Source organism: Balaenoptera musculus, chromosome 3 (assembly GCF_009873245.2).
Source record: "Balaenoptera musculus isolate JJ_BM4_2016_0621 chromosome 3, mBalMus1.pri.v3, whole genome shotgun sequence".
NCBI lineage: Eukaryota > Metazoa > Chordata > Mammalia > Artiodactyla > Balaenopteridae > Balaenoptera > Balaenoptera musculus.
In genome coordinates this window covers 129,781,475-129,808,952 of record NC_045787.1, presented here as the reverse complement: position 1 = coordinate 129,808,952, position 27,478 = coordinate 129,781,475, and the positions used below count along the sequence as shown (strand labels likewise).

The 27,478-nt window shown below is 46.6% G+C and overlaps 1 protein-coding gene and 1 long non-coding RNA gene across 4 annotated transcripts; one reads left to right on the top strand and one right to left on the bottom strand.

The window, feature by feature from the left end:
- FAXDC2 (fatty acid hydroxylase domain containing 2) lies at nt 1-25,690 on the top strand. 3 transcript variants are annotated; one of them, XM_036849140.1, is made up of 9 exons: nt 1-127; nt 10,638-10,715; nt 12,743-12,834; nt 12,966-13,069; nt 16,360-16,481; nt 21,844-22,049; nt 22,542-22,647; nt 23,047-23,213; nt 23,996-25,690. In XM_036849140.1, the coding sequence occupies exons 2-9, from the start codon at nt 10,638-10,640 to the stop codon at nt 24,150-24,152; spliced, it is 1,032 nt and encodes a 343-aa protein (XP_036705035.1). In that variant the 5' UTR covers nt 1-127; the 3' UTR covers nt 24,153-25,690. The 3 variants fall into 3 exon arrangements, with proteins under 3 accessions (XP_036705035.1, XP_036705036.1, XP_036705037.1); XM_036849141.1 differs by lacking the exons at nt 1-127; nt 10,638-10,715 and adding an exon at nt 12,227-12,504; XM_036849142.1 differs by lacking the exons at nt 1-127; nt 10,638-10,715 and adding an exon at nt 12,514-12,613.
- LOC118893505 lies at nt 6,662-12,064 on the bottom strand. Its single transcript, XR_005019477.1, has 3 exons — nt 11,883-12,064; nt 10,222-10,285; nt 6,662-7,084 (listed from the first exon to the last, which is right to left on the bottom strand). It is a non-coding gene; the product is annotated as an uncharacterized LOC118893505 (long non-coding RNA).
- Nucleotides 25,691-27,478: the final 1,788 nt, after the last annotated feature.

The following is a 27,478-nucleotide window of genomic DNA, read 5'->3' as shown; positions in this document are numbered from 1 at the left end:
CCGAGTAATAACAGGGTGAGGCGGCAGCACGGCGACAGCAGCTGCCAACGTCGGGGCTGAAGGAGGAGAAAGCGGGCTTGAGCTGTGCCAGGACCTTGGAGGAGCTGGGAGACAGCCCACTGCAGAGGTGAGCGGGAGCTGCAGGGCAGGGAAGCTGGTCGCCAAGGTCAGGACGCGTCCAAGTTCACTTAAAGAAAGGCAAAGCATACCCTTCTCACCTCTGCCACCTCTCTGTCCTCTCCACTTACAGGGCAGGTGAGATCTGCCTCTGAACAATGTCCAGGGATGTTTTCTTAGTACACAGAGTCCCTTCCTGTCTCACTAATGTCTGCGTCCTCTGCCCATGTTTGTACAATCTACCTCCTCCGTAGTCTTGTTTTTCTAGCAATTGACAGGTAATTCTGTCAAACGGACTGGCTTTGGCTTCAAAACCACATGAAAGAGAAAATCCCAAATCAGAACTCGAAAACCCTACTGGAAAAAGACTGCCAGGAAGCAACTGTGGTTGAATTGCTTCTCCTCTCTAACCTGCCAGGCTCACCTGGAAGGGATGGGGCCAATTACAACAGTCTTAAAATTGCAAAGGCCCCAGGTCGATGTGGGGACTAGATGGTGGACAACCATGTCAAAGCTGCTTTGATCGACATACCGGGATTTATCAACAGATGCTCCACTTTCAGACTTGCTGATGTCCTGGTAGTAGCTCAGGAAGGATTCCCACAGAGGTTACCGAGGGAGAGGAATACAGTGTGTGTAGGTGGGTGTGAACAATGGGCCACTGGTTTTCAGGATGCTATACGGGTCTTTTGGGGCATAAGGCAAGCAAGACAAGATAAGAGACTTGTAGGGTGCTTCAGTTTCATATGCAATTCCAACTAACTTTCTCTGGTTGGGATATAAAGATTCAATTCAATTTGGTAAAACAAATGCTCTGAGCATTAGCTTCTGACCTTAGGAAGGTAAGTGTGTAGCATAGGAAAAGGTGCTGAAACGTTCAAGAGCAAATGTTGGACACATTCTGAGGGCAAAAAATAAGGCTTTTAATTCTTTTCTCCTTCTTTCGTTTATTCAACAAATATTTCCTGAGTATCTGCTACATGCCAGGTTTGTGTTTGGTACTGTGGATCTCATAGTAAACAAAATAGGCAGGCTTTCAGCCTCACGGGCATGCGGTCAAGTGGGGCAGTAAATCATAAAGGGTATAAGTACCCAAGGCAAAAGCAGTGAAGGGAGCATTGCTAAAACTGTCCAAAGGGAGTAATTTTTGTCTCAAAATTCAACCTTTTCCTTCATGCATTTTACCTTCTTGAATGAATATCTTTCCCCTCTCACGTACAAGTCTCACGTAAAAGTCTCATGTACGTACAGACCTTGGTCATAGCAGCTCCTCGAAACCCTCTTCATCAGAGGCTTTAAGCTAGAGGCAGACTGTTCAGCTTTTCCCAAGAATACAAACAGCCTGAGAACAGAGGCTGAAGTAATGGGAGTTTCAGTCCTCAGGAGAGTAGCCCTCTCCCGTATGAAATAGAATTTATGCTATTCTGAAAACACATGTGGCACCAGGCAAAGTGTTAGGAAGCCTGGATTTTGCCAGAAACTGTGTGGAGTTTGGAACAAGTCAGTTCTGCTATCTAAGCCTATCTCTTTAGCTATAAAAAATGGAAGGGGTAGACCAGATGGTCCATCAGGTCTTTTTTTTTTTTTTTTTTTTTCTGATAATTTCATGAGATATTTATGAATAAACCATGCACATTCACATAAAGATAATATATCTTGTACCTATAAAATGGGAACCTTCCTCAACCATGCAGAATATCCAGGAAGCTAGAATCTGAAAGAATCAGGCTGCAGAAAAATAAAAATTAAAATTAAACTGTCTACTTCTCCCACCCTCATCCCATTCCCCTGCCCTGTCTTCAGATTTTTTTAGGTTGTGAACATGTACTATAGCCTCACTGTGCCACTTACCTAGATTGGGGATTCTGCAATAAATCATTGCTTTCAAAACAGCCAGAATCATCTGCTTTCAAAACAACCGCACTAAAAAGTATCTAATTTGGATAATCTTATAATATCTATCGAAATCCCTTTAAGGGAGAATCAATTCATTGTTATTAAGTATTAGAATATTTACTTTTAGTGCATTTACTTTCTTTCTCTCTCTGAATGCATTCTCATCATAAATGTTATTTCATATCCTCCTCCTACATACTTTCTCACTTGGAAAATCAAAGTTATATACTATTACATTATTAAATAGGACCAAGAAGCATGTTTTATTCATGTTTGTATCCTCTGTAACTAGCATTGTATCTGGCACACAATAAATATTTCTTGAAAGAATGATTATTATCTTAGAAAAACCATGCTCTATTTTACCTTTTGTATTAAAAAAAAAAGCACGCACACACGCACACAATATCTAATCCATTATTTGTGGCTAACAGAGGCTGATCTCATTCCTTTGTGTCCTTTTACAATCCAAATGCCCACCCTGCATTCACCGACATCAGCACATTCTATACCTTTCGCAGACTTAATCGGTATAATGAGCACTGAATTCAAGTTCTGCCACTAAATAACTGTAATTTGAAGCTGAATAATGAAGATTTCTATGCCTCCATTTCTTCAAATGGAACATGGGGGCATCAGAATAGATGAGCTTAAGACAACTTCTAGTTCTTAGATGGGAGACTTCAAAAGGTAGAGAAAAAGAGAGGAGGTACCATAAAAATGTAATTATTATAGTACCTTAACATAGTAAATATTTAATAATTGTTGTTGTTGATTTTGTTTGCCAAAATTTCTAACTTGAACAATACCACTGGCAAACAATGTCAAGGAAATTCTTTGGGTGAAGACACATCGGCCCACCATGTTTGAGGTCCCCCCTGGAACCTTTCTGACTGACTCTGTTCACTTAAAACTGAAAGCAAGTCTACAGATGTAGAGAGGCACAGAAAACAAGCTGCTTTGTCATAAAATATTCAGAAGAATGATATGGTTGTGTAGCTTAGAGGAGTCAGCTACCTAGACAAATATCTCAGGAAATAGCATATGGGCCTACTGGCTTAGCCAAAGAAAAATGGCATATCAGGAAATGTTTCATTGCTTCTAATGAAGTCAGATGTCAACAGATAAATGCTATGACTCCTGCAGCCAAAGGGCCTTCTTACCACCAAAAGATAAAGAGTCACTTTCCCTTTGACCAGAAGGCTGATGTTCCAAGGTTAAGCTTATGTATCAGCCCCTAATCACTCAGTCTCAGCAAAACAGTTTCTCTGAGGCATCAGCACCCTGCCTGTGGAGTCAACAGAGCCGCCACCTCCCAGGGTCTTATTGTACTGACAGCCATCCTAGTCTCACTTAGGTGTTTAATTTTAATACCTAGTTAATACTTTACATCCAGCCTCCATCTCAGAAGGGTTTGAGATAGCTTCCAATAAAAGGATATATGCAGTAGAACAGCTGCAGAAAAATAAAAACTGATTAGAACCCATCAGGCACTCAATAAATACCTTTTATACTGTTTTGATGTCGGGGGTGGGGGGCAGTGATCTGTAGAGAAAAGAACCAGGTGCTTTACTGCTATTGCTTTGCTTTTGGACCATGTAAAATCATTACCAAAAAAAAAAAAAAAGAAGAAGAAGAATAAACAGGGCACTGGTCCTTGTCATAGTTACCTTTAATAATCTAATGAATGCTATGAATATGAAAAATGAACATGGAAAAATCAGCATAAAATTTCAGGGGAGACAAAGATTTCTCAAAGCCCTTAAGGAACTGCAATTAATATGACGAAGAGTAAAGTAAAAATGAATTACTCTGTGAATCTTCAATAAAATATTTCCTATGAATGAGCACTGAATTCATTTAAAATTTTTAATATTTCTGTAATTTTCTGAATAGGTAAAATATACTCATGGTACAAAATTCAAAAGGCAAAAAATAAGGCACATGGTAAAAAGATAGCCTTCCTTCTGCCTTGTCCCCCAGCCACCGAATTCACCTCACCAGAAGCTACCACTGTAACCAATTTCTTATATATTCTTCCAGCAATAGTTTAATATTCTATGTATACATAAACAGCACACACACACACACACACACATGTTCCACACATCACTTTTTCACCTAAGAGTTCTGGAAAGTACACATAGGGCTGCCTTATTCCTTTAATGGCTACAGAATAGTTCATACTAGATGTACTATAATTATTTAACCAACCTTTATTGATGGAATTCAAGGTGTTTCCAATTTTTAGTCATTAAAAACAATGTCACAATGAACATCCTTGGACACACATCATCTTTTATATACTGGATTATATAAAAGGAAAAAAATCCCAAGAAGTGTAATTGAGCATTAAATTTAACTCTGAACTTACAGGCAGCCAAAGCAAAAAGGGGTGCAAAGGACCAAAATGGATTGCCTTTTTGCATTCCACAAGTAAGCATACCACTTCTTCCAAAGAGGAGAACTTCTTTTAAAAAAAAAAAAAAAATTAATTTTTTTAGTTGAAGTATAGTTGATTTACAATGTTGTGTTAATTTCTGCTGTACAGCAAAGTGATTCAATTATACATATATATACATTCTTTCTTTTATATTCTTTTCCATTATGGTTTATCATAGAATATTGAATATAGTTCCCTGTGCTATACAGTAGGACCTTGTTGTTTATCCATTCTCTCTATATATATTAGTTTGCATCTGTTAACCCCAAACTCCCAATCCATCCCTCCCCCATCCTCCTCTCCCTTAGCAACCACAAGTTTGCTCCCAAAGAGGAAAACTCCTGTGCACTAATTTCTTTATAAGAATTTATCAGCTGTATTCTCATAAAAAGTGCACTACTTCATTTGGGGAACTAAATAATGGGGTAAGGAATATATTCGATGGCAGTTTTGATATTCATGTGGCAGATTCTTACATCTATCTTGATTTAAAAAAAAAAAAGTATGATATAACTGAAACCCAGCATTCCTTGGATAAGCTAAAATGCAATTTAGGAGGAAAAGGCTTGGTTGTAAGGTTGGAGACCACAAGAAAGCCTGGGCACTGTGCTCCTTTAAAGATTTCTTGGGCATGCCAGATCTCCTGCCCTACTCAGTGTTTTCTTAGCTCTGGACCAGAACTTAGGCTAGCACTTTTCATATGGATTTTTGAAATGATGGGTTCATGTACCTAGACTGAGAGTTTGCACCTCCAGGAATCCTTGTACATAGTAAGTTCTTCGTAAATGTTCCTGGAAGGAATAGATGAGCTTCAAAAGGTCAAAGACCGTGTCTTTTTAGCTTTGCAAGCTCTTGGCAAAGATAACGGTGATGATAAGACATCAGGGAAAAGCTAGATGAGACTTTGACTTGTAAGTGAAGTTCCTGTGGCATGGCACGGCAGAAAGAGTCCTGGTAGCTAAAGAAACAAACAGGCAAACAAAGAAACAAACCAAAAATCCCCTCAGCTTCCATCCCAAACAGGATGGATATCTCGACAGGGTCCACAGAGCCTTTCACACCTCCTAACAAGCACTGAGGAGGGAAATCCATGGTGATGTGAAGGTTCTACCTTTCTGCACATGGTTTGCAGACATTAAGATCTCCAAGTCGTTCCCAACTTGAGGTGTTTCCTTTAATATTTGGTTCCTTGTCATTAAGACACTTTACAGGCTTAGCCCCCAAAGTACCTAGCACAACTAGGTACTTAAAGATCTGTGCTTTCTGGGACTCCAGGCCAAAGGCAAACTGCCAGATTGAAAATGACCTGCTTCATCCCAGAATTCTACCACTGTGTGAAAGGTAACTTCATGAATGGGCCCGTATCCATCCTGAGGATGTGGGCCAAACTTGGGAACTGGGCCAATAGGAATTGCTCAGCACAATGAAGGTGGAGAAAATCACTATTTAAAGGAGAATTCTTAAGGACCTACTGTATACCACAGCAAACTCTACTCAATACTCTGTAATGGCCTATATGGGAAAAGATCTAAAAAAAGAGCGGATGTATGTATATGTATAACTGATTCACTTTGCTGTACACCTGAAACTAACACAACACTGTAAATCAACTATACTCCAATATACAATTTAAAAAAATTTTTTTAAAGGATAATTCTTGGGAATCCTTATAAATTCAGGTTACTGAGCAACATCTGTTGTCCCCGATGTGGGGCAGGGCCGTTTACCATAGTTTGGGGCTGAGACTTGTCATCCTGAAACGCTTGTGCAGTTCTCCTCTGGAAGCCTCAGGTGGTACAGAATATGACTATAGAGCACCCCTAACACTCAGGTAAGCAAAGGAATCCTGACTGCCCTCCTGGGTCAGAACAGGGAGTGAATGCCTGCAGCTTCACTTTATTCCTTCTCTTCTGTTGTGTGTTCTTTTTTCTTTTTTTTTTGAGAACTCAGCACAAGGTGGAGCTCCACACCTCCGAGCTACAGCAGGTTCTCCTGCTGCCGGCCAGGCAACAGAGGGTGCTGGAGGAGGGAGCGGAGGTGACAAAGACGCAGGCCTGGTGGGGTGGGGCTCGGGGGGGCTATAGTGTGGCTGAAATCCATTCCCCTGCCTCCCGGTAGAGACTGGGCTGACACTGCACCAAACATTCAGGTGCCTTTTCTTAAACCAGATGCTATCTCCCTGACTGGGAATCAAACCTCCCAGTATTTCTCCCTGACAGGCTTTTCCTCTGAGCTGACTGCCTCCCTTCTGCTGTGATGTGATTCACAGTAGAGCTGGTGAGCAGCTTATCACCTCCCTCTGCTGTCCTAACTTCTCAAACCCCTGGAGGCACTTTATACGTCACCATTCCTCTCTTCCCTTCTCCAGCCTAAGTATTCTGTAAGAAATGAGGGTCAAGGGGAAGCTGTATCTCCTAAAGTCAAAGCTGGTAAAAATGCGTCTAGAATAATAAAACCAAGCATAATCATCCACAAAAGAATAAAACATCCTTAGAGATATTGGAAGTTGGGCCTGATCCTGGCTCTGCCATCTATAAACTCACCTGGCCTCCTTTCTCTAGGTTCCTTCACCCTTGTCACATGGCAGGACGATGATCTGTAATGCTCCTCTTCAGCCAGGTTATGACACTATTCGATAGCAACAATAATAAGTGTTGGTGAGGATGTAGAGAAGTTGGAACCCTCATACATTACTACTGTTGGGAATGTAAAATGATGTAACCACTTAACATTCCTCAAAAAGTTAAATATAGTTACTATACGACCCAGCAATTCCATTCCTAGGCATATATCCAGGAGAAATAAAAACGTGTCTACACAAAAACTTATGCAAAATTGTTCATAGCATTATTCATAACAGCCACAAAGTGGCAACAACCCAAATGTCCATCAACAGAGGCATGGGTAAACAAAATATGATATATCCATATGACAGAATGTTATTTGTCAATAAAAAGGAATGTGCCACAGCTACTGAGCCTGCGCTCTAGAGCCCGTGAGCCACAACTACTGAGCCCGCGTGCCACAACTACTGAAGCCCGTGCACCTAGAGCCCGTGCTCCGCAACAAGAGAAACCACCTCAATGAGAAGCCCACGCACGGCAACAAAGAGTAGCCCCCACTCACCGCAACTAGAGAAAACCCGCATGCAGCAACGAAGACCCAGTGCAGCCAAAAATAAAATAAATAAATAAATTTATTTAAAAAAAAACTTTATGGTAAGACAAGTAGGGGGACAGTCAACCAAGTCAAGCTGGGCAGCAACTCAGGGTAAGTGCAATCCCCAAGCACCCTCCCACCAAACCCAGCCACCGTCCCAGGCTGTCACCTTCACAGAGAAGTCATGGCCTTATTTCAAATATGGAGAAACACAAAGTTTGTTGCAAAACACTTAATAGAAATGCCAAGACATGTGATAAAGAAGAGACTGAAAAAGGCCAAGATCTAAAAGGTCATTCAGATTGGCACAGAGAAGTCACAAGAACACACGCCAAAGACACAAACCATCAGAAAAACTTAGCACTTAATTTTGTGAGAATAAAGCCTAGGGTAAATGCTGTGGCAGCTGGAGACCAAAGTGCCGTAGCAGTAAGCAAAGGCAAGTCTGGCCGGTGTAGTCAGATCTTTGGATGCTACATTGAGGAATATGAACACGGACAAAGACTTCTGCCTTGAAGGACAATTTGAACACCGGTTTGAAACACTGGATGTTCAAATGCAACAAATGGAAGACACAATGAATAGCATTTCAACCCTAACAACACCACAAAGCCAAGAGGCTATGTCTCTTCAAGAAACACACCAACAGCAACAACAACAAAAAGAAACAGCAGATGGCACTGGTCTTGACCTCACCATGGAGCCACCGCAGGGTCAGTCAGGTGGTGCTGGCACAAGAACAGGATGAACTGTCAGAGACGTACCCACATCCGTGATCAAGTGTAAGGTGCAAAGAACTGATGCTTCTGAAATATTCCCTGGGTGTATATGTATATGAATGTGTTACACTAGAGTTACATTGGAAACACTGCCTGAGTCAGCATGCATACTTGTCTACAATGCTTTCTTTTGGCTTGCTGTACCTTGAAAATACACTGGAAGATTCCAGAAAGTTTCTACCTTGCCAGATTTTATAGTTCTGTACAGTTTGTGTGTAAGTGTGGCAGATATACTTTTGTAGATGTTTTTGACAGTATAGAACTAGCTTGTAGTAAAAGGAATATCACCCTCAAAACTTAGATCAAAACTCTAGGACCAAAGTATTGTATAATCTTTAGAATAAAGGTTTTTATTTTTTAAGTCAAAAAAGTTTATCTCTGTATGCATTGACTTGTGATGCATAAAAATAAAAGCAGGGGGCTTCCCTGGTGGCGCAGTGGTTGAGAATCTGCCTGCCAATGCAGGGGACACGGGTTCGAGCCCTGGTCTGGGAAGATCCCACATGCCGCGGAGCAACTGGGCCCGTGAGCCACAACTACTGAGCCTGAGCGTCTGGAGCCTCTGCTCCGCAACAAGAGAGGCCGCGACAGTGAGAGGCCCGCGCACCGCGATGAAGAGTGGCCCCCACTTGCCGCAACTGGAGAAAGCCCTCACACAGAAACGAAGACCCAACACAGCCAAAAAATAAACATAATAAATAAATAATAAATAAAAGTTTAAAAAAAAAAAATAAAAAAATAAAAATAAATAAAAGCAGGGAAAAGCACACTTAATATGTTTACATGGCCATAAAAAGAAACGAAATTCAGTTATTTGTAGTGAGGCGGATGGACCTAGAGTCTGTCATACAGAGTGAAGTAAGTCAGAAAGAGAAAAACAAATACCGTATGCTAACACATATATATGGAATCTAAAAAAAAAAAACAATGGTTCTGATGAACCTAAGGTCAGGACAGGAATAAAGACACAGAAGTAGAGAATGGACTTGAGGACACGGGGAGGGGGAAGGGTAAGCTGGGACAAAGTGACAGAGTGGCATGGACATACATACACTACCAAATGTAAAACAGATAGCTAGTGGGAAGCAACCGCATAGCACAGGGAGATCAGCTCGGTGTTTTGTGACCACCTAGAGGGGTGGGATAGGGAGGGTGGGAGGAAGACACAAGAGGGAGGGGATATGGGGATATACGTATGCATATAGCTGATTCACTTTGTTATACAGCAGAAACTAACGCAACACTGTAAAGCAATTATACTCCAATAAAGATATTAAAAAAAATATGTTTACATGGCCAAAAATATCTCATTCAGCATATATTATGGACAATCCCATTTTTTATCCTTTTTGTTACATTTTGCTAAGTAGAGATGCAATTGGTTTTTAATCTGTGTTCACCACCTTTTGATGTCAGAATTTTTATTCAGTTGTCTAATAACTACTATTTGGATTCCTTAAAATAACTTTTATTTTTCATTTGATCATTATCTTTATATAACCAGGAAAATTCTGCAACATCACATTAGAAAATAAAAATGATCAAACCTTAATTTCTCCACTTATTAAATATTGGTTTTATTAAGACTTCCAGAAAGATTTATCCTGTCATACTTTCAAATGGAGATCTCAAACGCATTCCTAATTATTCTCCTTCTAGCCAGTTCTTGTTTGACTGCATTTTAGAAGGAGCTTCATGCACGGCATTCCTATCCATTTACTTGGCCATAGAATTGTTGACTGGTTTCAGAAAAACCTTGGTTGTTGTTTTTAAACTGACAAGTAATAACAAAGAATACAAAATTGAACCAACTCAAGTTAGACCTACTGTTTAAGTCCTGGTTAAGAGTCCATTGATATTCTTTTATCTCACAGGAACAACTCTTTAATACCTTGAAGAAATAAGAAGAACATAATTAAGTTTTTTAAAAAGCCTTGTAATGTGTTTTAAGAGTTGCTAGACCTAGTATCCCTTGTGCCTGCCCCTCCTCTACTCTTCTGCTGTATTCCTGGCTATTCTTGCTTATTTGTTTCTCCATGTAAATTTTAGAATCAGTTTGTCTGCCAGGGGTTTTTTTGGTGGGTTTTTTTTTTTTTTTTTTTTTTGGTAACTCTCAGGTGATTTTAATGAGTTGCCAGCATTAAAAACCACTGCTGGCCATTCACCTCGACTCCCTCTATTCCTTACTGCCTTGGTTGCATGTGAAAATGACATCCAGGCTCACCTGTGCTTTTTTATTCCAGATGAAGGGAGAAGCTGGAAGTGTGCCACACAATGAGAAGCAAAAGCAGGTGCACGCGAGCACCTCACCCACCAGACTGGTGAGAATGCGGCCAGTGACCCTTTCCACATCTGCGCCTGCGGCATAACTGACAACACCCCCACAAGGTTTCGGGATAGCTGACACATTAGTGAAGTGCTCGCTTCAGTAGCTGAGCAGAATCACTTGATTCCAGCTGCCTGCTTATAACTCCAGCCCCTTTGCCCGCATGAAGGTAGCTGAAGAGCCCCGTAGCTGTCCCACCAAGCTCTCTTGGCCCTTAGAATGCCCCAGGCTCAGGCCTTTGGAACCACCCCTTTCTACAGCTGCTCTGGGGACAAGAGAGGCCCACTGGGGGCTGGGAACTGGGGGTGGGAACCAGCTGTTGACCCCAGATAACTTCCGTGCTGCATGTTCCTGCCCTTCACAGAGACCTTTGCCCTGTCTATTTACCTGGCCCTCAGGCTGCTAGACAGAGAAAACACCACGATCCCTGAAAACACATCTAATCTTATATGTGAAGTTGAGGTTTTAAATTTGACTTGACTTGATTTGATTAAACTCAATTGAAAAATTCCTAGTGAATCTGGAAAGCTCATGAAAAGGGTCCTTTGAATCCTAAAAAAGGAATAATTGCAAAAGCCCAAGATGAACTGTCCGGCAAATTTGGGGGTGACCTTTGAACAGCCTGTGTAAAAGAACAAGTTTCTGTGGTCTTGGCAATCCAGCCCTTAACGGGGGGAGACAGAGAGAGAGAGAGAGAGAGAGAGAGAGAGAAAGAAACAGAAGGTCATTTTCAGAGCTCAGAGAGAGAGAAGGTCATTTTTCAAACCTCAGGACCCGAGGAGTACTAGACCTTTAAAAACATTTCACTAGCCATGGAAAATGACTTACTAACTTCTTTTTGGTCTTCTGATCAAAAGTGGGATGGGGTAATCAGAGAAGAAAAGAGTCAGTGCAGATTCAGGTTGCTCTGAATGAGTCAGTCAAAACGGTCTGCTCCTTTAGATCTCCAAAGGCTGGATTAAAACATGGCCCCCTGTTAGATCAGCTTCCCCTACAATAGTGTATGTGACCTGGTTCACTAACTGCACACACCTATAGGGACCGCCACCTTCAATCCTCTCCTATGAAAGAATATGAGCAGACTGCATCTGGGCGTAGAAACATAGGCTGTAATGGACATTTGTCATTCCTGCCCAAGGTACTATAGAAACTGGTGACACACCTGGCAGCCAGGGTTTTCCTTCTGCAAGTCTGGGACCTGCTGGTTGACCATCGAGCTCGCAATGACCACTGTTTTAGGCTTTTGGAGGAGAACATGTAAGGACCGCCCAGTGATGGCCAGCGGTCTGTTCTTTGCCCCTAGAAGCCATCATTGTCCCGTTCAGCTGGCAGCCCAGACTAATATCTCTGGAAGGCAGAGGACATATTACAAGTCAGAAAATATGTTTATTTACTCTCTTCTTCAAGGGCAAAAGGGTGATGGGCATGGGAAAATAGGCCTGGCTCAGGAACACAGTTGAAGTCCCTGTGGCCTCATCAGGGATTCCGCAGATCCCTCTGTGCTGGCCATCCCAGCTTTGGCTGTCCATTGGAATTAGCTGGGGACCTTTAAAAGACAGGGAGGCCCAGCCCCACCTCCCCTGCCCCCGCAGAGACTCTTATGTAATCGGGCTGGGGAGTGACCCAGATATTGGGATTTTTTGAAAGCTCCCAGGTGATTCCAATGTACAAATAATCTGCATCTCTGTTCAACAAGAAGACTGCTCATGAAATCCCACGGCTCTTGGAAGGCTCACCTGTCCTTCTCTGGGTGACGGAATTGCGTGCTAGATTCTCTGGATCAGGTTTTCTCTCTTCCCTCCCCCAACCTTAAGCTCTAACTTTCATACTCACCTCTGCACACAGCCTGAGAGCTCTTGATAAGGGAGAGCCTTCCACGGAAGTTGGGAAAAGGTCAGCAGATGTGCCATGGTGGCACGATTGAGATCCTCATGGCACCTCACTCCTGCCGGGCTCCAGCAGTGAGCTGCGTGTGAAGGCAGGAGGCTTGTTGGGACCTGACGCTTTCTTGTCCTCCCCTAGGAGGGACACATCTGGGGCTCCATGAGGAGGACGGCTTTCATCCTGGGCTCTGGCCTTCTCTTGCTTGTGGCCCTCTGGAACTCAGTCACATGGTGAGTCTTCTCGGCCAGCTCTAATTCGGGAGCTGGGGGCCGTGCGGTGGCGGTCTGTGGGCAGAGCATGGATTTAGGAGCTGTCCACCCACCAGTCTTCACCCACAAACATGAATGAGTTTTCTTTCAAGGCATCTTCAGAGATTTTGGGGTGCTTCTGGCTACTTCTGGCAAGCCCAGTGGGAGAGGCTGCTGTCTACATTCGAAGGGAAGGAGTGGCTCCTCTACATTCTAGGTGAGATTCCCAGACCACCAGCACTTAGGGTTTGGGTACATGGTTATAGCTTAATTCTTTTTCTTTTGTTCTCTACTTTGGGACTTCTCAGTTTATTCCTCTAAGGAATGAGGACTTAAAGTTTAAGGCAGTGGTAACCCCAGAGTGCTAAATTTGGGGGTTAATCTGGAATGGATGTTTAAGGATATCTAAGAAAAGAAGCTGAGACACCTCCTCCATCCCCCCAAATAGAAAAATAAAAAAAGAAATAGTTTGTGTGAAAATGAATGCTTGTGAGAACAGTAATCCTGCTTCTAGATGTCAGGTCCACAAGGGCAAAGGGCTGTTCTGTCTCATGTGAGGCTGTGTCCTTGGACCTGGTGCAATCTAGCTACCTCTTGGGCCTTGACAGCAAGTGTTCACTCAAAATGTATTTACTGACAGTGCCAAAGCCTGAAAGCAAGCTCAAAACATAGTAGAAGAAAAAACCTATTTTAACATAGATATTTATGCCAGCATTATCTACAATAGTGACTGTCCTCCGTCATACATTCGTTCACTCACATAATATTTATTAAATTATTCTGTGCCAAACTCATTTGTAGGATATAGAGATATTTAAGATAAAGTATTAGGGTAAAATGTCTACCCTATTAAAAAACTATGTCACCGTTTGACTGGAAGAAAATTAATAATTACAAAACAAACAAACCTCAACCAAAAACACTTTGTCACAGTCTAGAATGGGAGATTAAAGAAGTGTCAGCTGTCACAAAGCAAACATAGAAATAAAATGTTTCTGATAATTGTTTTCTTCTAGGAAGAGAACTCTGAAAATGGGCTGAATATTAAACATGACAGGTTAATGGAATCTTAAGCACTCATTGAAAAGAACAATGCAGATTGCAAATATACATGGGGAGAGTGGTGGGAAACATTTTATATGTTTCTGTTACGATGATGGGAAAACCACCTATCACCACTGATAAGCAAATACCAGAGAGAAAAAATATTTGCCATTTGAAATGTTAGAACTGGAAAAAAGTTCAAGATCACCTCTTGTGATTTTCAGTCGGTATTCCTCAAGGAGCCCTTGGATTGACACGTAGGCAGGCACCTCGAAGGGTGGCCCGCTAGGCAACCACCAACCTAAACTTTTTTTTTTTTCAAAATAAAGTTTCTTATTTCTGAGGATAAAAGTAAATACATGCTCACTGTTAAAAATAAAAATCACACAATTCAAATAAGCATAAAGAAGGTGAAAATCACCTACCTCTCATATCCATGAAATAACCACTGTTAGTATACTGCATATTTGGTTAAACTTAAAAGACATCGACCATTTTTTAAAATTTATTTATTTTATTTTTGGCTGCTTTTTTTTGATCTTCGTTGCGGCACGCGGGCTTTCTCTAGTTGCGGAGAGCGGAGGCTACCCTTCGTTGTGGTGCGCGGGCTTCTCATTGCAGTGGCTTCTCTTGTTGCGGAGCACGGGCTCTAGGTGCTCGGGCTTCAGTAGTTCCGGTGCACAGGCCTCAGTTGTTGTGGCTCATGGGCTTGGCTGCTCCACAGCATGTGGGATCTTCCCAGACCAGGGCTCGAACCCGTGTCCCCTGCGTTGGCAGGTGGATTCTTAACCACTGCGCCACCAGAGAAGTCCCGACATCTACTATTTTTTTAACTTTTTTTCATTGAATTGATTATGGACATCTGTCCATATCAACTGATATAGATTTGCTCAATATTGTAAGCTGTCCTGTCTATTCCATTGTGTGGAAATATTCTAATCAATTTAGTCCATTCTCTGGGAATTCCAGTGGTTAGGACTCGGTGCTTTCACTGCCGTGGCCTGGATTCAATCCCTGGTCAGGGAACTAAGATCCGGGACATTTAGGCTACTTAAATGTTCTTGTACTTTTTTTTCAATTGCTGAGATGGACATTTATGTGCATGAGTGTGTGTAGGTCTTTTCTTTCTTCCCCTCTTTCTGTCTTCGTCTCTCTGTCTCTGTCTTAGTCTGTCACTCTGATCTTTTCCTCACTTCAGATACTGCCAAAGTGCCCTAAGGATGTTTGAGCCAATCACATTTCCTCACAGTGCTAGCCAAGTATTTTTCAGGTATCAACTGCCACATGGCACAGTGATTGCTGGAGCAAGAAGGGTACTGGAGGAAGAATACAGAGACAGAGAATTAAGTAAAACACCCTTGCTCCTTGGAATATTGAAATTAGAGGAGGCGGCAAATCAAGGAAAAATAAAGTTAATAGTACAAGAGTTAGGTAACACTACAACGTCACTTGAATAACTGCCAGCTGGGGTGGACAAAGTGCTTATTTGTTCACAGGAGGAGAACAGAAATACTTGGGATGACTTCATGGAAAAGTGGGATGTGGCACAAAAAGCCCTATCTAAATTTGTGTTGATCGGTATTTTCTAAAATACCCTGCAGAACATCAGTTCTATCGGAGGTTAATGGGTGGGGGGACCATACGACTTATCATCGAAATGGGACATTTGTGAGAATAAAGGAGGGGTTATTAATAATGATGCTGGAATGATGGATACATATTGAAATTGTCCTGGGCAGACAGGGACGAATGGCCAGTCTGTTCTGAGATGTTCTGAGAAGACAGAGTGCTGGGTAAAGAAAAGCCTGAGAAAGGTTGAGTTTAACAAAGTCAAACAGGAATTCTCAGAGCCGTGACCACACTTGTCTGGACCCTGACTCTCCAAGAAGGTAGGGTGTAAAGACTGTTTTAACCAAGGAGCCCCTTGAGAGGTAGGTTTTCCACTTTGGAAAATACTCATTGGACGCCTGAAGTACCCCTGTGCATGTCATCAAAGGGTCATGGTGATTGGGGAACCCAAGTGCCCGTGGTGAGTTGTACTGTACCAAACTCTTCCTCTGCTTCTCCCTTTGCTTCTCCCTTCCTTGGCTATTCTTAAAGGGCTCAGTGGGCACAGACGCCCAGATGTCAACCAAAATTCATTTCTGTTTGGAGTGTATCATACATCTTAACATAATTTTGTGTTGTTTTTTTCTCCAACCACCTAGAAGGTTGTTGTCCTCGTTCTACAGCTAAGAAAAGAAATAGAGACACTCCTTAAGTGACCCATCCAACTCCCCACAGCTGGTTTGTCACCCCAAGACTGAAGGCAGGCCCCCAGCCCCGAGCACCAAGACACCAAGGCCCTGGCAAGGGCCTGCCTACAACGCAGCCTCAGTTACCACCGAGCATGTGTTCAGGGAATACGTGCGCCGCCAGCTCCTGAAGTTGTCTTGATGGTTTCCTTCTTCTTCCCAACCTTAGGTGCCACCCAGGTGCCCATTCTGTTCTTCTGGACCTTGAGTGGACTTCTACTGGTGGTTGACACAACTGGAAAGCCTAACTTCATCTCCCGCTACCGAATTCAGGTCGGCAAGAATGACCCTGTAAGTGTTGCTGCAGCTTCTCCTGGTCAAAGCACAGAAAGCAGGGGCTAAAGCCACATTCTCCAAATTCTGCTGGCTGGCCCAGGAGAGACCGTGGCCAGTGGGAGCCAAGTGATTCTGTACAAGGCTCCCCCAGGTTAGAAGGTTAGAGAGAGGAAATAATATGCCCTGAATCTCAGAGCCAGCCAGCCAAGACTAATGTCAGTCAAGACTAATCTTCTGACTCCCAGGCTTGGCTCTCTACCTGCCTGTGCTGGCCTACGGCACTGTGGTCAGCATTTTAGGAACAGAAATGATTGTCTCAGCCCAGCACTGGACCGAGTCCCAGATATGTCAGGTAGGTCTCCACCTACCCATGGGAGAAGGGACAGCAATAATTAGATGCTGAAAACACAGATAACAGCTGTCCTTGTGAGGGAGGGACACAGCTGCTGAAACAATGGATAACCCCACTATCATATTAATTGTGAATGTGTTGGTGGTGGTTGTTTTTTAAGCAGGTCCTCCTTCCCAATTATTCAGTACCACCAATAGTACGTAGGTCATCCATGGTAAACAAGGCCTGGACCTTGCTGACAAGGAACTCCTGGCCCAGAAGGAGAGAAAAAGCCAAGCACACATCTTGGATGTACACAGGCCGGGGAAGTGAGCCGCACTGTTCACTGCTCCCTGAGCCCGGCTTGCCTGCTTAGTGCTCTGACAACCTCAGAAGCCTTTTCTTACACAACAAGGAAGAAGTTGATTCTTAAACCCAGATTTTTTTTTACCCCAGCTCCACCAAAACCACATCCTGGCTTCTTTCCCAGACAAGTCAATCATTTTCTTTCTTTTCTTTTTTTTTTTTTTAATTATTATTTATTTATCTATGGCTGTGTTGGGTCTTTGTTTCTGTGCAAGGGCTTTCTCTAGTTGCGGCAAGTGGGGGCCACTCTTCATCGCAGTGCGCCGGCCTCTCACTATCGCGGCCTCTCTTGTTGCGGAGCACAAGCTCCAGACGCGCAGGCTCAGTAACTGTGGCTCACGGGCCTAGTTGCTCCGCGGCATGTGGGATATTCCCAGACCAGGGCTCGAACCCGTGTCCCCTGCATTGGCAGACAGACTCTCAACCACTGCGCCACCAGGGAAGCCCCCCTTTTTTTTTTTATAAATTTATTTATTTGTTTTTATTTTTGGCTGCGTTGGGTCTTCGTTGCTGCGCATGGGCTTTCTCTAGTTGTGGTGAGTGGGGGCTACTCTGCGTTGTGGTGCGCGGGCTTCTCATTGCAGTGGCTTCTCTGGTTGCAGAGCACGGGCTCTAGGCACGCGGGCTTCAGTAGTTGCGGCTCGTAGGCTCAGTATTTGTGGCTCGCAGGCTCTAGAGCGCAGGCTCAGTAGTTGTGGCGCACGGGCTTAGTCGCTCCGCAGCATGTGGGATCTTGCCGGACCAGGGCTTGAACCTGTGTCCCCTGCATTGGCAGGCAGATTCTTAACCACTGCGCCACCAGGGAAGCCCAGATAATTATTTTTAATTATCTGTCCAGGTGCCTGGGTGAGTCACCTCAGCTCTCAGGGAATTCTACCCAGGCCAGCACTCTAGAAAGTAGAGTGGCTGAGAAACAGTGCCCTTGATCCAGGCTTTCAGAACGGTCCCTTCCTGAACCAGAGCTACTGGCCTGGCTCACAGGTCCCCTCACTTGAGACGGCAGGGGCCTCCTCCATGTGCAGCTCAGCAGGCAGGGACCAGAGCCAAAGGGTTAAAAGCAGGGCTTGTTCCTTGAGAATGTTTCACCTGTCAGACCACGGAGATCTCCTTACCAGGCACCACTGACTAAATGCGTACGTCTTCAAGGCCAAGTACTGTAAACATCTTCATCATTCAGAAGAGAAAGCAGAGGCTTTGAAATGTGACATGGCTTAGAACCATGATTCACACTCAAGTTTTGTGACACTGGGGCTTGTGCCCTGAACCACTAGCACATCAGCTCTCAAGAGAATCACCTAGCGCAATCAACTTCACAGTCTACAATGAATGGAGGGCCACACAGAGAAGGTCTCGTGGCATTTGGCAGAAGCTGAGGTTCAGAAAGGTGTGCTGACTAGTTCAAGGTTAGACTGTTCTTGGAAAGAGAGCCAGGGCTCGTCTCATCTGCTCCTACACTGTGTGCACCCTCAGATAGTCACACAAGGAAGAAGGAAGCCCCAGACGCCATTTAGTCTTTGGCCCATTCCAAGAAGGTCTGACCCCTGACCTAAGACATCAGAAACAGGTCATCGAGTGGGACTTGAAAGCAACGGCGTTCACAAGACACCGGCACCCAGCCCCGCCGCCCCGCACTCGTTACCCTCCCACTCTCCCGGATTGGATGGCTAGCTCACACCTCTCCTCCCTCCTCAGATCCTCAACACCTCCTCCCGTCACGTCACCTCCTCCAGAGGGTGGCCTTGCCTTCGAGCAGAAGACAGCTCCCACAGCCGTGCCCCACCGCAGCCGGGGGGCAGCACTTGCGCACACGCTCTGCCTGCCCACCTGCTGTGGCCCGTGGCCTCTCTCTGCTCCCACTCCGGCCCATTCCTCCACTGTCTGCACGCTACACCCACCACCTCTTGTTTACTCCAGCAAGTTGCTCCAGCAATTCTTCCTTCTCTTTCTTTTGTCCTTTTTTTTCTTCCTCTTCTGGATTTTACTCTCTGGCTTATTACAAACCTGCTGTAATTTTTCCCAGCTTAAAACCAAACCAAAACCAAAAACCTTGCGTCCATCTCCCATACTCACTCCCACTCATATTTTTGCCCCCCTTTGCAGCAAAGCTCTTTAAAGGCTTGTCTATACAGTTTCTGATTTCTCTCTGTCCACTGTCTTTTCCCAAAATTTCATAATTATGAAAAATTGAAAACACATAGACAGAAGTTGAAAAGGTAGTAGTACCCTGATCACTCATTTATATACCACCTAGATTCTCCAGTCTTAAACATTTTACAACATGTGCTTTTTCTGTATATAAAAATATAAATATCTATGCATCTATAATTTTTTGCTTCATCATTTGAAACTAAGTTCAGACATCATGAAACTCTAAATCCTTCAGCCTGCACTTCCGAAAATAATCACAAAACAATCATCTCACCTCCTCTGGAAACCTCCTCGCATCAGGCCTTCACCTCCACCGCTCCACCACAATTGTCCAGGGCAAGGTCACCAGTGCTCCTGTCGCAGGCCTGTCTCATTAGACCTACCAGGACTGTTTCCACAAGTTGCTCATCCCCCATCCTGTTGTAGCTTCTTATACCGGCTCCCAAGGCCCCACTCTGTCCTCACACCTCACCACTCAGCCCTTCACAGTCTCCTTTCTGGTTCCTCCTCAACCTAACCTCCCCAGCCTCTTTATGTTGACACCCAGGGCACAGCCCCAGTCGTCTTCTCCGTCCTCATCCACTCAGCATCATGACTTTAAACAACCACCTCAACGCCAACAGTTCACCAACTTACCTCTCGAGCCCAGAACTCTCTCCTGATCCAGGATTAAATATCCAAATGCCTCCTTGACATCTCCAATCCAACATGAACCAAAGAGGATTCCTGATCTCCCAGCCCCCAAAACCTTTGATATCCACAGCCTCCCCAGTCTCAGTTGGGGAGCCTCTCAGTCCAAAGGCCTTGGAGTCACCCTTGACAACTCTCTTTCCCTCGTACACCACATCCAATCTATCAGGAAACCCTACTGGCTCAATTTCCAAAATGGATCCAGGACCCAACCATTTCTCACCACCTCCATCGCCACCTCCCTGGTCTGAGTCACCATCCTCTCATATGCGTATTTTAGCACTTCTAGTCTTCCCGTTTGTATTCTTGGTCTCCTACTGTCTATTCCCAACACAGCAGCCAGAGTAGCCCTGTAAGATCCTGTCACTTCTCTGCTCACAACCTCGGGATGACCCTCGCTTCTCTTGGAATAAAAGCCAAGGTCCTCAAAGTGGCCTACGGGGCCCTATATGCACTGGCTCCTCCCTACCTCTTTGACCTCCCCTCCCACTTCTCCCCACCTCACACCTCACACCTCACTCTTCTCCAGCCACGTACGCCAGGAGTGTGGCCTGTCATAGAGCCTTTTCACCAGCTCTTCCCTTTGCCAGAAGACACTTCCCCCAGATACCGGTTTCCCTCATCTTTGTTCAAATCTCACCATCTCAATGGAGCCTACCCTGACCATTCTATTTAAAACGATAAGAGTATAAACTCAGTGAGGGCAGGAATCTTTGTTTTGTTCACTGCTTCCTTCCCAGCACATAGAACACTGCCTGAAACATAGAGGGTGCTCAATAAATATCAGCTGAATGAATGATCATATGTCACACCCACCTCCTGGTCAAGGTTGCCAGAAGAGGTGTATGGCTTCCTCTGTGGTGCTCTCAAACCAAGGCTGCCCAGACCTGGCTTCACCGTGGGATGGAACTGAAGGTTTAGAGAGTGAATTCTGGTCCATCAATACACGCAGGACATGGAAAAGCCAGAGGAACAGGCAGGCCTAAAGTATGAGGACCATGCTGAACCCGGCCTCACCTTGGAGCAGAAACCCTCCAGCTTGCAGACATTTCTCAGGAGGGCATCCCCTTTGAGAATGCCAAACCAGTTCAGGAGGACCAGCAAGTGACCTGTGGTCATGGGGCTACTCCCAGGAGCTCCAGGGCTCTGACAAATGGAAGGGTCAGGGGTTACTGTCTCCCAAGGAAACGCTGGCTGTAGTCTTGAGGTTCAAAGGGATGTGAGCACGTGGGGCCAGCTCTCCACAGCGATCTGGGGAGAATGCGCAGGCAGCCCCTCATCCTGACAGCCCCACCCTGAAAACCAGCAAGACCTGCTCACAGCAAGTGGGACGAGAGGCCAGAGAGCAGCTCCCCGGCTCCCGTCCAGTGAGGCTGGACCACATGAGGAGGAAGGCGACCCTGATCTCTGCACCTGATCCTGGTCAAGGCTCTCTGGACGAGCAGGGACCAAAAGGCTGAAGAAGGAATGAGGCTGGGAGCCTTCTCCAAGCACCCTGGAGGCTCCCCAAGATGCCTGTCGGGAGTACGTGGGGTTGGGCCTGGCCAGAGAAATGGGGAGGACAGTGGTGGAAGCTGCAGAAGCAGGAAGGAGCACGCAGCTTCAGGCAGAGACTAAGGCCGGGGGAGGGGCGTTTCCAAAGGCAGGGCATTACCAGGTGGTTCCGCCCCTGGGCTGCGCAGCACTCGGGGGTTGCTGGTTACAGCCAGACATCACTCCTAGCATCCACCCCGAGCGAGGGCCTCCCGAGAGCTGGTCGCAGAGGAGCCTGGTTCCTAGAAGGGAAAGACCTGCTTCCCACACTCTCGTCCACCTCCTTTCTTCCTTCTTCCCCCCGGGCAGGTGGACCCCATGAAACTACGCCAGGCTATCCACACGGTTCTCTTCAACCAGTTGGTGATCTCTTTCCCCATGATGGTCTGGCTCTATCCCATCCTCAAGTTGCGGGGAGACCCCTGCCGCCGAGAGCTACCCACCTTCCACTGGTTCCTCCTGGAGCTGGCAGTCTTCACGCTGATTGAGGAAGTGCTGTTCTACTACGCACACCGGTGAGAGCTTTCCTTCCTCAGCCCAGCCAGCTCCTCACTCTCCCAGGTTCACCCACCAGTGAGGGTGAAACCTGGCCTCCTTGGAGTTGTAGGGGTGCGACCAACAGCACCTGGCATCAAGAGCCTCCCGCTAACTAGTAAACACGAAGACGACTCTTCGCTCCACAGCCGACAGTGTGAGACCACCTATGAGTGTCTGGAATCTCCGTTCTTGTGTGTGGCGGGGTAGTTTCCCATTCATTCCCTTAATTGAATCCTTTCTGGCCATCATCCCCATTTTACAGCTCATACAACTGAGGTAGAGAGAGGCAACGTCACCAGAAGAACTCACAAGGCAGGGCTGTCGGAGCACCAATCCAGTGTGTTTTCACTGGATGTGAAACTTTGCTCCATGGATATAACCCCCAGTTCCTACCTTTGGTTTCTCGTGTTCTGGTGGGGGAGGGGGAGAGGGAGGTTGGCTGATTTATCAACTGTTAACTCTCTTCCCAGCCTCCTTCACCACCCAAAACTCTACAAGAAAATCCACAAGAAACACCACGAGTGGACAGCTCCCATTGGTGTGATCTCTCTCTATGCACATCCTATTGAGCATGTGGTGAGTAGAGCTCGGCTCCCCCAGAGGAAAGGGCAGCGGGCGCCAACCCCCTTCCCTAAGCTAGTCTCCTGCACAGAACGGGATCACACTGGCTCTTTCTTCTGCCCATTCAACAGCTACCATTTGTTGTTGGCATATGCCGGGCGATGCTAGATGCCCAACGTAAGTTATCTCATTTAATCCTCCCAACAACTGTTTAAATCCTCATTTTGCTAATGAGGAAGTTGAGGTTCAAACAGTTAATAACTTATCCTAAGTTTCATATCTGAAGGAGTCCAGCAAATCAAGTCCAGAAACTCATTCAGCTTCCCCAGATCTGTGTCAAGAAGTCTTCCCGGACACCCACCTGCGTCCCCTCCATCCCCTTGGGCCCCTCTTCAAACAGCCCTCTCCTTGCAGGTCTCCAACATGCTGCCGGCGATGGTGGGTCCAATAGTCATGGGTTCCCACTTGTCCTCCATCACCATCTGGTTTTCTTTGGTCCTCATCATCACCATCATCTCCCACTGTGGCTACCACCTACCCTTCTTGCCTTCACCTGAATTCCATGACTACCACCATTTCAAGTAAGGCACCCCTCCCCACTGTGGGTCTCTGGGCAGTAACCCCCACCTTTACTCCTAGAGCTCCTGACAGCAGACACTGGTGACTCAGTTTAAATGTGGGTCTAGTGGAGGGAGAGGTCTGCAGGTGGGGACAAAGGTGACCATCCTGGGACCCAGATCACCTTGCCATTCTCTTTCTGTCTGATATTGGATCTTCCTGCCACTATGGGTCTTTAACCTGCATTTAGGTCCTAGACCCTTTGAGGATCTGGTGTAAGCCATGGGCACTACCAGAAAGATGCATACATGCATAGAATTCCTGCAGGCAATTCAGTAGAAGTTGTGCGCGCTCTGAAAGCCTCCAGGCTCGTCGGCGTGGTCTAGGAAACTCCTGCACCAGAATCACCTGAGATGCTTTCCCTCAAATGCACCCTCTTGGGTTCCACTCCAAATACACTGAATCAAAGCATCTGGGGGAGCAGGCCTTGGCATCTGCATTTAGTTAAGTGTTCCAGGGGATTCTGATGGAGGTGGTCCCAGAACCTACCTGAACAAGCTGGCTTTGCTGCAGGTTCTGACTTGTGTGCATCGAAATCACAGAGAGCTTTTCAAAGGAAGAGCATAGCTTTTCAGTCTGGAATGGCCCCAGGAATATGTGCACCACCGGCTGGGTTACTCTGAAGCAGGTGGGCAGCATGGTGGGGATGGGTGTGGGATAGGAGGGCTCAGAAATGTGTGCGAGGCTGGCACAGGTGAAATGAACGTGAGCTCGCCCGCCTCCAGCACCCTCCTCTCTCCTCCAGGTTCAACCAGTGCTACGGGGTGCTGGGGGTGCTGGACCACCTCCACGGGACTGACACTGTGTTTAAGAAGACCAAGGCCTACGAGAGACACACGATCCTGCTGGGCTTCACCCCGCTCTCCGAGAGCATCCCTGATCCCCCGAAGAAGATGGACTAAGACACGGCCCGAGTGCCATCCTAGCCGTGCCCTCTGCAGAGGTCTGCTAAGGTGGCCTGAGGCCTCCTGGTCGCACCTACCAACTTGCTCCTTCAGGCACACACTCTGATGACAAACCACGAGGGCAGGGGGAAGGTCAGCTTCCTGGAAAAGCAGGCCCAAGGAGGGGACCAGGGCTCCCCCAACTGCCCCTATCATCCCAAAGGGGACCAGGGATTGGCGTAACGAAAAAATATAGCTCCCTGGAATGGAGGCCAGTCAGAGGGAAGAAGCCACTTTGAGAGGGCTCCTGGGGGGGTCCCCCTGGTCCTCTGCTGTGGAAGGGGAGAGGGACACCAGATGACTCCTTGGTAGCCCTGGCAAGACAGAGAATGACAAAGGTGGCAGGAGGCCGTGTGGCTCCAGCCATAGCTCCTCCTGATGCCAGGGGGTGGGAGAACCAGAAGATACTGCTTTGCCCCTTCCTGTCCCCAAAAGCCTCTCTCATTCTCTACTCAGGCCAGGGCCAGGACACCCTGGCAACGGTTCTGGGATCAAGTCCCCACTGCTTCCCAACACACACACGCATGTGCACGTACACGCACACGCACAGACACGCAGTGTGATAAAGACCCCACTTCAACTCTGCCCCACTGCAATTGGACATCACCCCTCTCTGAAAAGGAAAATACCAATCGCAGGAGCTCTTCCTGGGGTTACAATTGAGATACCAAAAAGAGGCGCAGACCAAACCCCAATACCTGCAGCCACAGGCGGAAACCAAAGGCCAAACCCTGTGGCCCCGCTCAGCTGGGGCCCCCTTTAAGCCACAGAGGGTAGGGTCAGAGTTGCTGACCTTTGGGGACACCCAACGGAGGCCCCTTATTAGGCTCTCTGAAGCAGGACCAAAGGAGCTAGAACTCTCTTCCTCCACTAAGGCAAGAAACACACGGCTGACCAGAGGGTAAAATCCTTATTTCCCCCTCAAATGATGAACCAGTTGTTTCAGCACCATTTTCACAGGATGACTTTAGCAGTGATGCCTTTTCCAATGAGACCTTATCGTCTACAACAAAACCACAGAGCTGCCCAGGTGGAAGCAGTCCCCACACTGGGTTCGCTCAGCTGCTTCTGACATTGCCAGGAATCCTGTGGCTCCCAGTATCAACGTGAAGTCACTCTGATTTGCAAGGCCACCATTATAGTTTCCAAAGTCTGATATTTTCCTGAACATTCAGTTCTCCTCTGTCCAGAAAACCACCCGCTGTAGTTTTATAAAATACTTTAACATCTGATAGGGCCACATCTCCAGGCAGAGCTATCAAAGAGGACGACCTCCTGCCACGGGCCCTAGCTCCCCAGAGGACCTGCCCAGGAGGCCGACCAGGCGCTTAGCAGGCGGCGTCCTCCTTGGGCCTGGGTGGGCCCAGCCCCCTCCCCGGGACCGCACGCCCTTCACTTGAGCACCGCTCCTGGTGCATCAGTGCTGGACGTGCTCATAGCTGCTTACCTGCACCCACAACCTGTCCTACGAATAAACAAACAGTTGGAAAACAGTCCTTCTTCAGTGCACTGAGCGAGGGTCGGGAATGAGGGGCGTAGAGAAAGAGGAAGAATGGCGGTCTTTCTCCTTTTGACATCTGTAGACCTGGAGGTACTGCTGGGGCGCAGAGGGACGAGGGGCCTCGTTCTCTCACCCTTTTTCTTAGGCAGGTCGCTGGGCCTGGCCCCGACACTGGTTACCAAATAGCCTCAAGGAAAGGTCGAGGTCTCAACACTGGCAGCAGAAAATGTGAATGTGAAAGGAGAAAGCATGGAAAACAAACCGGTCTCCTTTGACTGCAGTGGATACTTGGGTTTTTCTCTCCCTACGTGAGTCGTTCCAGCATCATGACCACATGGTGTCTGGGCGCCACAGCAGCACAAGGAAACACTCTGTGGCTTCTTTCAGAGTATTCCCAGCAAGCCGTGGAAGTAAGGTTGAATGAATGTCTTCCTCTTCCCAGAGCGGCCTGCAGAAGCCCTGCCCACTGTCTCCTAGCCTCACCTTTGGCCCCTGCAGGCCATCGGTGCTGTTAAAGTTCCTGTTCACCTGACACAAGGTGGAATTGTCTGGAAAACCATTTCTGATGGGACGCTCAAGTGCCAGGCCCAGGAAACAAATAGCTGTCAGTGAATGAGTAAACGAGGCTCATTTTCAGTTTTGTAATGACACCCCAAGGCCAGGCCGGCATTCAGACTGTTCTCACCGCTGGTGCCTGGCCTCATGGGCCAGGGAAAGGCACCAGCGGCTCAGGGGCCAGTCCCGGTGGGAGCGCTCATCCTTCCTTCCCCGGCGTCAATCCTCAGGGCTCAGCGGCCGACCTGGATTCCATAGGGCCAGAGTGTTGGTCCCTCCTTTATACCCCACAGGGAAGTCTGTCCAGTGAGGAGTCACAGCAACTTCTATCTTCCTGGCTGCGCCCCGACACCATGCCAAGCCACAGCCAGTGCGTGAAGTCCCGGAATTCCAGCTGCTGGACTGCTGTCGCTCTGGTCTGTGGCACTGCCTACAGCTCCCCCATCTCACTTGAGACACAAGGCGGACACGAATTCAAGGCTGGCAGAAGCTCTCCAGATCTCCGAGGAACCACCTGGAAGCGCTAGCAGCCGTAGCAGCTGTGTCGGGAGCCCCTGCCCTGGGCAGACGCCCCGACAGCACGGTGGCAGAGCCCCGCAGAGGCTGCACGTGCACACCCCGGGCACAGGCTCCTCCGGATCTGCGGTCGGAAGGCGAGCCAGCCTCCACCCCACACCCCCAGCAGCTGCACCCCTCATGGGAGACCAGCCAGGCTTTTGCCTTTTCAAGTTTTTATTTTATACATTTTTTGTATTAAAAAGAAAAGCATAATTACCACAAATTACAAACGACTAAAGCAGGACTAGAATAATGAATGAATCACTTCAGCCTGGAAAGCAGATACTCTCAATAATATTAATGTTATAATACAAGCTCATTCAAGTATTTTACATTTTTTTGTCCTTTTAAGTGTGATATCCTAGCACATGGTAAAGATAACGTACTATGAGCATAAGGTGGAACCTTCTCCGCAAAGCCGGTGACGAGTTTTCCTCTCCAGTCAGAAACGGGCTGTACATTCTGATCTTCTCTGCCTCTGCTATCAACACGGCTGAAGGAGAGGGTGGGGCTGGGGCACATCCAGGGCCCCGTGCACACAGGAGAGACTCTGGGGCCCCGCTCAGGAGGGCACCAGGTGATCCAGACCGCTCTACCCAGGCTTTTGGCAAAAAACCACCCCACCCTCCCTAGCTAGTCGTCCTTCTTGCCCCTCCTCCCCACTGCCAGG